Source organism: Erinaceus europaeus, chromosome 11 (assembly GCF_950295315.1).
Source record: "Erinaceus europaeus chromosome 11, mEriEur2.1, whole genome shotgun sequence".
Taxonomy (NCBI): domain Eukaryota; kingdom Metazoa; phylum Chordata; class Mammalia; order Eulipotyphla; family Erinaceidae; genus Erinaceus; species Erinaceus europaeus.
Genome location: NC_080172.1, coordinates 54,374,550 through 54,385,274, shown reverse-complemented (window position 1 = coordinate 54,385,274; position 10,725 = coordinate 54,374,550). Strand labels below are relative to the sequence as shown.

The window sequence follows — 10,725 nt, the reverse complement described above, 5'->3', positions numbered from 1 at the left end:
GTTTTTTAAATTATTATATTCTCATAGCCTTTAACTTGTTAAAATGTGTACGACTTATGTAACAAAGCAAACGGGGAATACATCCAAATGTAAGACTTTGCCAACTGAGTCTTGACAAATTAAATTTAGTGTTGTCACCTCCAGCTTGGGTTGGTGGGAGGAGCTAAGATTCCACAGTACACCACGGGCCACGCCCACGTCGTCCAACCAGTCGCTGCTCCCGTGTAAGATAGAAGGCTGCGCCAGACGCATGCGTGGTTGCCTTAGCTTGTCTAGCCACTGAGGGGCGCCATGGGGCTTTGATTTGACCCCGTCAGGCTCCCGTCGCGGGGACCGGAACGGCGCCGGAGGTTTGCTTCCGGGCGACTCTTTTGCTTCCCTCTCTCCTCCCTCACGCTTTTCCCCTCCCCCTGCTCCCTTTTCCCTTCGGTTTCCTTTCCCAGCGAGGCCGACCCCAGAGTCCGGAGTGTGAGGTCCGCGTGTTGAGAAGGCGCTGTGGTGGCTGGTAGCCGGGAGGTGTAGGAAATACTGTCAGCCGAGGTACCCGGGGCCGAGGGCTTTCTGCAGTGTTTTGTTTCTGGGGGGAGGGCCTCTAGGGTGGGAGGTGTTCCTGGGGAGAGGGGGCGGGGTTGAACTTGGTTTGTGGGGTGGGTGCGACGCACCCTTAAGCCGGGAACACGAGGGTGGGGCGGTGCGGGGGGCACAGGAAGCTCGGAGGCGGGGAGAGCCGGCGGGGCACAGCGCCGCATCCGTGCAGCTTCACTCACCTGGTCGCAGAGGGCAGTTCTCACCGTATGGCTCTTGGCTGGTAGATTCAAGTAAAGCATTTCATTCCAAGCTGGGTTTATTTCTTCTTATTTGGGAGGGGGTCTCTTTTGCTGCAAGCTTTCATGTGCATATATATATATTTTTTTTTTTTAATTTTTTTTTTTAACCAGAGCACTGCTCAGCTCTGGCTTATGGTGGCACCGAGGGTTGAACCTGGGACTTGACAGAGCCTTAGGCATGAGAGTCTGTTTGCATAACCATTATGCTATTTATCCCCGCCCTAGTTGTTTTTTTTTTTTTAAGTAAATCTCCACATGGGAGCATTGTGATGGAAAGGGGGACAGGCAGAGAGAAAATGAATTAGTTATAGACAGACAGTTCACCTCTACCCCAGGTGGAGGGATGTTCGTTCAAAGCAGATGTGTCATGCCAAAAAAAAAAAAAAATTCTCTCCGTCTGTTAAGAAACGTGGCTACAGAAATATCTTCATCGGGCCGGGTGGTTGCGCACCCGGTTAAGCGCACAGAATACTAAGGGCCAGGACCCGGGGCTTGAGGCCCCACTCACCACCTGCAGGGGGGACGCTTCACAAGTGATGAAGCAGGTCTGTAAGTGTCTATTTCCCTGTTGGCCACCAGGAGCTATGGCCTCCTAGTGCCAACACCAAGGTCCAGCTTGCCCTGGAGGCAAAAGAACAAAGAAAACTTCAGAAATTGGTTCTTTGCGTCTTTGCATTAAAACATTTTTTTAAATTCGGGGGTTGGACAACAATTAACCAACATTTATTACTTAGACCTACAATCTAAATCATAAGCTGAGAAAACAAAATTTCAGCATCAGATACAGAAGAATTTGCAGAGGGAACACACTCAAATCTGTATCTGAATAACAAGTGACAATGACAGTGAGTTTTTTTTTTTTTTTTTTTTGCCTCCAGGGTTATTGCTGGGGCTCAGTGCCTACACCATGAATCCACTGCTCCTGGAGGCTGTTTTTTCCCTTTTGTTGCCCTTGTTTTATCAGTATTGTGGTTATTATTGTTATTGTTATTGATGTCGTTGTTGGATAGGACAGAGGGAATGGAGAGAGGAGGAAAAGACAGATGGGGAGAGAAAGATAGGCAGGCACCAACTGAGATCCTTACAGTGGTCCTTGGGTTTTGCGCCATGTGTGCTTAACTGGCGGCACTGCCGCCTGGCCCCTGATAGAGAGTTTTCTTAGGGACCTCAAATGCTGTTGTAGTTATAGTGATTTTAATGGTCATTTTAGTTTTCTCTTGCATATTGAAGGCAGCAGCATGTCCTCCCTCCCTGGCCGCATTGGTTTGGATACAGCCACACGTACAATGGAGTCAGAAGAAATTGCAGAGCTTCAACAAGCAGTGGTTGAGGAGCTGGGTATCTCTATGGAAGAACTTCGGCAGTTCATCGATGAAGAGCTGGAAAAGATGGACTGTGTACAGCAGCGCAAGAAGCAGCTAGCAGAGTTGGAGACATGGGTGACACAGAAGGAATCAGAGGTGGCCCATGTCGACCAGCTCTTTGATGATGCCTCCAGGTGAGGACTGTATAGAGAACAGGAAAATCACTGTGAACAGATTTTATTTTTACTTCTCATTCTGGGGGCTTCACTGCTCTGAGCCATCCTTTTCAAACAGACAGAGATGGAAAGCAAACACAGAACTTCCTCCAGTGCACTGGGGGCCCAGCTCAAAACTGAGTCATGTACATGACAAAGCAGGCACACTATTCAGGAGAGCTATCTTGGGGGTCCAGGCATTTTAAGTCTTTTTTTTTTTTTGCCTCCAAGGGTTATCACTGGGGATTGGTGCACTGCACCTGGAGGCCATTTTTTCCCAGTTTTGTACCCCTTGTTGCTCTTGTTGTTGTTACTGTTGTTGGATAGGACTGAGAGGGAGGGGAAGACGGAAGGGGAGAGAAAGACACCTGCAGACCTGCTTCACCCCTTGTGAAGTGACCTCCCTGCAGGTGGGGAGACAGGGCCTTAAACTGGGATCCTTGTGCTTTGTACCATGTGTGCTTAACCCGCTGTGCTACTACCCAACCTCTAGTTGCCATCTTTTGTAACTGGAAAGGTAAGTTCCTGGGGCGGGCAGTGTACTTGGTTGAGTGCACATGTTACAAAGTGCGAGGACTGGGTTTTGAGTCCTCCAATTCCCAAGCTTTGCCAGTGGTAAGCAATGCTGCAGGTCTCTCTCTGTGTGTCTCTATCTTAATTTTTTTTCTTTTTTAAGTTCTGGCTTATGGTGATGTGGGGGATTAAACCTGGAACTTCAGAGTTTCAGGCATGAGTCTCTTTGCATAACCATTATGCTAGCTACCCTCCACTGAGAACATTGTAAATTCTAAATCGTTTGGAATGTCTTTTCAAATTGAAGTTGGTGTTAAGTATATACATTCTTACGGCATTTACTCTCTCTGCTGGCTTTGACATTTTCTGTATGTATTCCAATATTAGGGCACTGACTAATTGTGAGTCTGTGGTAAAGGATTTCTACTCCAACCTGGGGTTACAATACCGAGACAGTAGTTCTGAGGATGAAGCTTCCCGGCCTACAGAAATCATTGAGATTCCTGATGAAGATGATGATGTCCTCAGTATTGACTCAGGTAAGAGATGAAGTTATGAATGAGAAAAATCTCAAGATTGAAATTGAAGCATTAAATGACCAGATAGCTACTGAAAGAAAAGGGGTAAACTATGCATGTCATTAACTTCCTATTGTAATGGAATATCGAGCGTAACGTAAAATGGAATGTGACTGCTACAGTGTTTCTTATATACTATTTTTTAAATAATATACTTTATGTTTTATGTAAGAGAGAGACCAGAGTACTGCTCAGCTCTGGCTTGTGATGCTGGGGATTGAACCTGGGAGCTTAGCCTCAGACGTGAAAGCCATTGCATAATCATTAAGGTTTTTCCCAGCCCTTGTACTACTTCTCTTTTCTTTTTTTTTTTTCCAGGAAATTGAGCATTTATTGAGAAAAAGCAGGTATAGAGAAGAGAGTAAATACACACTTTAGATGTGTAGACCCCACCCCCCCAAAAGGGAGTGACCGCAAGGGCCCTTATACTACTTTCTGAATGACTTAGCCTCCCAAGGTGGGAGGCCCTAGAATTGTATGCTGTACAGTATGTCATCTTTTCTTTGTCTTCTGTCACTATAGTGTTTTTAAGGTTCATACACAGTGTTGCATGTGTCAGTTTTTCCCCCTTTGATGAGTAACATACCACTATATGGATATACCATGAGCTTATCCTTTCCTCACTTCATTAAGTATTTTGATTATTTCCAGTTTGGGGCTATTATAAGTATTGCTGTCGTTAACATTCATTTATAGATAAGTCTTTGTGTGCATTTCTTTTTCTTGTATCTTAGATATTCACACCTTTGAGTAGTATTGTTATGTCTTTTCATAAGTATGTTTCAGTTTTTAAGAAACTGCCAAAACTATTTTCCAAAAGTGACTAAATCATTTTACACTGTAAATTATGGAGATTTCCTGTTTCTGTATATCCTTGTCATTGCTTGTTATTGATAGCCTTTTATTTTAAAATATTTATTTATCTATATAGGAGAGAGAGAACCAGTGTATCACACTGGCACATGAGATGCTAGGGATAAAACTTGACCATATACTTGAGATTGAGAGTCTGGTGCTTCCTCCAGTCCACCACCTCTCAGCCTGTAACCTTTTGTTTTAGCATTCTAGTGCATATTGGTGCTGTCAGATTGTGATTATGGTTTACATATTCCTAAGGACATTAAGCATCTTTTTATATACTTATTTACTATTTATATAAAGATGTATTTACTTATGTTCATGAGGGAGCTATAAGAGCATTACTCAGCCTTGCCATTATGTGTTGCCAGGGATTAAGCTTGAAACTTATCTCATTCTATTCCTGTGTGCTGTTATCCTGGCCTCAAATAACTTCCCTTTAAAAAATGGTAGAATTATACCCCCTCTTATCTTATGGTCTTATTGATCATTATTAAATCAAATAAAATTAAAATGGGGAGTCAGGTGGTAGCGCAGCGTGTTAAATGCACATGGCACAAAGCCCAAGGACCAACATAAGGCTCCCTGTTCGACACCTCCCTCCGCCGCCCCCCCCCCCCCCCGCCCCCGCACACTGCAGTGGAGTCACTTCACAGGCGGTGAAGCAGGTCTGTAGGTTTCTATAGTTCTCTCCCCCTCTGTCTTCCCCATCTCTCTCCATTTCACTCTGTCCTAACAATGATGATGTCCATAACAACAACAATATAACTACAACAGCAGTAAAAAAACAACAAGGGCAACAAAAGGGAAAATAAAATAAAGAAAAATTTTAAAACATTATCAGAAAAAAAAAAAAAAGAATCAAACCAAAACTAAAAAGGGGGGAGGGGAGGAGAACCTTGGGTTGTCTTTTTAAAGACTGATTTATTAGGGTACTGGGCAGTTGTATACCTAGTGAAGCATACTTGCTATCATGAGCCAGGATCCAAGTTTAAGCCCTGGCTCCCCACCTGCAAAGGGAAAGCTTCACAAATGGTGAAACAGTGTTGCAGGTGTCTTTCTCTCTGCCTTTCTACCCATCCTCATTTCTCTCTGCCTCTGAAAAGAAAGATAAGGGGGGTCCGGCGGTGGTGCAGTGGGTTAAGCGCACGTGGCGCAAAGAAAGCGCAGGGACCGGCGTAAGGATCCTGGTTCGAGCCCCCGGCTCCCCACCTGCAGGGGAGTCACTTCACGGGCGGTGAAGCAGGTCTGCAGGTGTCTATCTTTCTCTCCCCCTCTCTCTCTGTCTTCCCCTCCTCTCTCCATTTCTCTCTGTCCTATCCAACAACAAAGCAACGTCAACAATGGCAATAATAACCGCAACGAGGCTGCAACAACTAGGGCAACAAAAGGGGAAAAATGGCCTCCAGGAGCGGTGGATTCATGGTGCAGGCACCGAGCCCAGCAATAACCCTGGAGGAAAAAAAAAAGAAAAGAAAGATAGGGGCCAGGTGGTGGCACACCTGGTTATGGGCATGTATTACAATGCGCAAGGACCCGGGTTCAAGCCCCTGGTCCCCACCTGCAGGGGGAAAGCTTTCCAAGTGGTGAAGCAGTGCTGCAGGTGTCTCCTCGTCTCTCTCCTTCTCTATCACCCCCTTCCCTCTTGATTTCTGGCTGTCTCTATCCAACTGCCGGGCTAGCGTGGGGGTGCCTCTTCCCTGTGCGTGTGCTCTCTGGGTTGGAGAGAAGGTGACTGGAGCCAGCCTGGGCTGCTACTCACTCAGCGATGCAGGAGAGTCTTGAACTCATGGCGGGGTGGTAATACAATGTCTTTATTGATCAGAGAGACAATGCTTTTATAGGATAGAACTGGAAGTGGCAAGTCGGAAACGGAAATGGCTAGGAAAGGGGGTGAAGAAAGGCAAAAGCACTCTGGGAAGGTAGAAGCTTCCTTAGCAACTGTTGCGAGGGTTATAACTGGTGGATTAATATTATCCTGCAGGCAGGGCGGGTCTCAAAGAAGACAGATCAAAGGAATGGAATGGGTGGGGATCTTTCAGGCAAAACAATGATTATGTAAATAGGCCATAGTATCAGCAATGCATGGTGGAGCAGGGGGAGCTGGCTTAATGCCTGACACCAATAAATAAAGATAATTTAAAAAAAATTTTTTTAAAAAGATAGAAGGTATGGGGGGGGTGGAGGTGGGGAGAAAGGCAGCCCACTGGGAGAAGTGGATTCATTTTGTAGGCACCAAGCCCAGCAATAATCTTGGTGGCAATTAAAGAAGAAAGTAAAAAGATTTATTAATGAGAGCATAGAGTAACACTCTGGTTCTCTCTCTCATACTAATGCATAAATAAATAAATAAATAAATAAATATATATATATATACACACTAATCTTTATTGGTTTATTTTATTTTTTTTCTATTTTATTAGGACAGAGAAATTGAGAGGGGAGGGGGAGACAAAGAGGAAGAGAGAAAGATACCTGCAGACCTGCTCTACCACTAGGGAAGGATCCTACTGCAGATGGGGAGCTGGGGCTCAAACCCTGGTCCTTGCTTATAGTACTATGTGCACTTAACTGGTGCACCACCATATCCAGTCCCCTTGATTTAGTTTTTGACTCAACTAGGGTTCCCACCTATGTGATTCTACCACTCTTGGTTTGTTGTAATTTAACTTAAAAAGGGATTTGGTATTGGGGCTCATAAAAGGATTCACAGCGGGAGTTGGGAACTGGTTTAAACAATACAAGGTTTATTAGGGTGAAACAGGTAAAAGGCAAATTAAGCACTTATCATCAAGGATTAAGAATATACTAGGTCCATAAAATATGAATATAGTTATCAAAAGTTTAGTCCCATAAGATAAACAATTATCAGGTCTGGTAAAGGTTGCTCATGGCTGTAGAGGGGTCTAAAAGTTTACCGGCTAGCAGTCACATGTGTTCAGTTCCCAGGAGAAGTGGCCATGGTAGAACCTCACGCACCTCTGCCCCCAGTTGCTTCTGACCAGGAGAAGAAGCAGCAGCCAAAGAGCCTCATGTGTTCAAAGTTCCTTGCTTTTATACATTCCTTTCTCTGAAGCACCTCCTCAGGGTGACATCATCTGTATGCTAATAGTCCCAAATTCCTGCTAGGGTCACCACATTGGTGGCCTTTTTTTTTTTTTTCTTTAGTTTTAGAGAGAAGAGAGGCACCACAACATTGCTCCATGAAGCTTGGTGGCAGTGCATGGTGCTTCTATGTGGAGCCAGGGCTCTAACTCAAATTCATGCACATGGTAACAACAAATGCAACAAATAACAAGAAAACCATAACATTTTTAGGAAACCTGACAAAAATGGTCTTAGATGTCAGAAAAGCTACTACAAAGGACAGAAACTCAGCATCCAGGCATTGAGGACACAGAAACATACTAAAAAAGGTAAAAAGCCGTTCCATATGAGAATAAGCTATAGACAGAGACCTATAAAATGCAGAACTTTGGGAGTCGGGCGGTAGCGCAGTGGGTCAAGCGCACGTGGCACAAAGCACAAGGACCAGCATAAGGATCCCAGTTCAAGCCTCCCTTCACAAAACAGGTCTGCAGGTGTCTGCCTTTCTCTCCCCCTCTCGGTGTTCCCCTCCTCTCTCCATTTCTCTCTGTCCTATCCAACAACGACGACATCAATAATAACTACAACAATAAAACAACAAGGGCAACAAAAGGGAATAAATAAATAAATATTTAAAAATGCAGAACGTTAATCAGATGAGCAAGGCGATAGAATGAACTGAAATTTTGGTGCTCTATCCTAATGCAGTTTTCTGCCTACAACTTTATAGCAGAAGGAAATGTGATATAAAGTCAGTAATCCGTGTGGGACTTGTAACAACAGCCTTCACACAACCATGGCAGTTTGGAAACAGCCATATTGGAATTCACTTCTTATAGTAAAAGATCCAGGGATGAGCTAGGAGAAAGCACTCCATTTACCTCATACAGCCTACCTGCTGTGCATCTGCTCTGTGAAATTTCTTACTACTACCCAGGTTGGCATGACATTGGCGCTGTAACCTCAGCTAGGCACTTGTGACTATGAATCCCTGGTCACTCACTATACAGGCCTGCTCAAATATAGGTCCCTAGTTTAAATTGTCAAATATTATAGGAATCAAAAGAAATCACCTGCACTGATGGGCTAAGAGTAGAACCTCAGACTCAACAAATAACACATGTACTCTTTTTTTTTTTTTAGTAGTGTATATTTTATTTGTTTTCACCAGACCACAGATTATTTCTGATTTATGGTGCTGCGGGGGATTGAACCAGGGACTTTGGCGTCTTATGCATGAATTTCTTTGCATAACTATTATGCTGTCTCCCCCACTCTATATATACTTTCTAAAGAGGACTTCAAAGTTGTAACCTAAGAATGCTCAGTTAGAAGGTATGAAAGATCATAACCAATACCAGAGAATAATATGATAATACCTGAAATATAATAGGGAACATATGCAGAAAAACAAAAGCCAAAGATAGATTTGGTGTGCTGGAAGAAGCCATCCAAAACATCAGTAACAAGAAAAAATAACTTTGTCCAGTGAGATAGCATAATTGGTCATGAAAAAAGACTTTCATGCCTGAGGCTTTAACATCCCAGGTTAAGTCCATGGTATCACCGTAAGCCAAAACTGAGCAGTGCTGTGGTAAAAAGTAAAGAAGAAAGAGAACTGGGAGTTGGGCAGTAGTGCAGCACGTTAAGCGCACATGGTGCAAAGTGCAAGGACCGGCGAACGGCGTAAGGATCCCAGTTCGAGCCCCCCAGCTCCCCACCTGCAGGGGAGTCGCTTTACAAGCGGTGAAGCAGGTCTGCAGATGTCTATCTTTCTTTCCCCCTCTCTGTCTTCCTCTCCTCTCTCCATTTCTGTCCTATCCAACAACGATGACAACAATAATAAGTACAACAGTAAAAAACAAGGGCAACAAAAGAGAATGAATAAATAAATATTTTTAAAAAAGAAAGAACTAAAGTAAAAGTTATGGAACACTCTTATGAGGAACAGCAGTCACATCATTGGGATATCAAGAAATGACTGAGAAAGGAACAGAATTCTTGTGTGAAAAATACTTGCTGAGGGGGCCAGGTGGTGCTGCACCTAGTTAAGCGCCTGTTGTCAAAGTTCGGGGCGCCAGTATGCTGGGCTAGCTTTGTGGGCGGGAGACAGAGACCAGAAACTCTTGGCTGAGCTGAGAACGCAGTTTAATCTTTATTACCAGCAGGCAAACAGTCCAACACCTAATCACCACACAATGTGCTCCTCCGTCTTTCTCTTCTGGTGGCAGCATCAGGAACTCAGGAAGTACATAGGATAGGGGGTGGGGAGAAGGAAGAAGCCCGAAACTAGCAAGGGCTAAACTAAATCTCTCAGGGGGGGGGGGGGGGGAGTGAGACCAAGCCAATGTAACAGAAAGATCATGTAAATAGACCACAATGTCAAGCAATGTAACAGAAGAGATCCCAGAAGCAGAACCAGAAGCATACCAACAAGCGCCCATATTACTTTATACAAGGACCCATGTTTGAGCCTCTGCTCCCCACCTGCAGGGAGGAAGCTAACAAGGGTCAAAGATAAACAGAATTATAAGTAGCTGGAGATAAGGAGTCATATATAGGGAACTCCTCTCCTGTAAGATGATCAACTGAATGCATCCTGGGAAGTGGCACAGTGGCTAGAGGCGAATAGAAAAAAACATTTTTGCGTGGTTCGGGAGGTGGCACGGTGGTAAAGCTTTGGACTCTCAAGCATGAGGTCTCGAGTTCGATCCCCAGCAGCACATGTGCCAAACTGATGTCTGGTTCTTTCTCTCTCCTATATTTCTCATAAATAAGTAAAATCTTTTTTAAAATGAAAAAACATCTTTCCAAGAAGCTCTATCCAGCTAGATTATCAATCAAATTTGAAGACATGTAAAGGAGCTATTAAGACAATAGTTCAAGGAATTCATTGGCACTAAACCAGCCATATAAGAAACTGAAGGAATTTTTTTTTTTTAAAAGGAATATGAGTGTACTGTCTCATAGAGTAAATAAACAAAGCAGGGGAACAAGATAAATAAAAACATGTCTTGGACTTAGACATGGAGCTGGAAGATAGCTCACCTAGTAGAGCATACACATTACCATATGAGAGGTCCTGGTTCAAATTCTAATACCACGGGGATGGTACTTGTGGAGTTCCATAGAGTGGCACTGTGCTGTGGTGTCTATTCTATTAAAAAAAAAAAGGAAGGAAGGAAAAGGGAGCCAGGAGGTAGTGCAGCAGGTTAAGCGCACGTGGCATGAAGCTCAAGAACCAGTGTAATGATCCTGGTTTGAGCTCCCAGCTCCCTACTTGTTTGGGGGAGGGGTAAAGCAAGATCTGCAGATATCTTTCTCTTTCCCTTTCTGTCTTCCC

The 10,725-nt window shown here is 44.1% G+C and overlaps 1 protein-coding gene across 7 annotated transcripts in view; it reads left to right on the top strand.

The window, feature by feature from the left end:
* The first annotated feature begins 290 nt into the window (after window positions 1-290).
* SETDB1 (SET domain bifurcated histone lysine methyltransferase 1) overlaps window positions 291-10,725 on the top strand; it is a 58,966-nt gene continuing 48,531 nt past the window's right edge. For 2 of the 7 annotated variants that reach the window (XM_060201734.1, XM_016191880.2), the window contains exons 1-3: window positions 296-540; window positions 2,058-2,325; window positions 3,247-3,398. In XM_060201734.1, the coding sequence (XP_060057717.1) occupies window positions 2,066-2,325; window positions 3,247-3,398 (412 nt within the window). In that variant the 5' untranslated portion in view covers window positions 296-540; window positions 2,058-2,065. Of the gene's footprint in view, window positions 541-650; window positions 819-2,037; window positions 2,326-3,246; window positions 3,399-10,725 lie in introns of those variants that run through there. The other 5 variants (XM_060201735.1, XM_007531539.3, XM_060201730.1 and 2 more) reach the window with 5 other exon arrangements.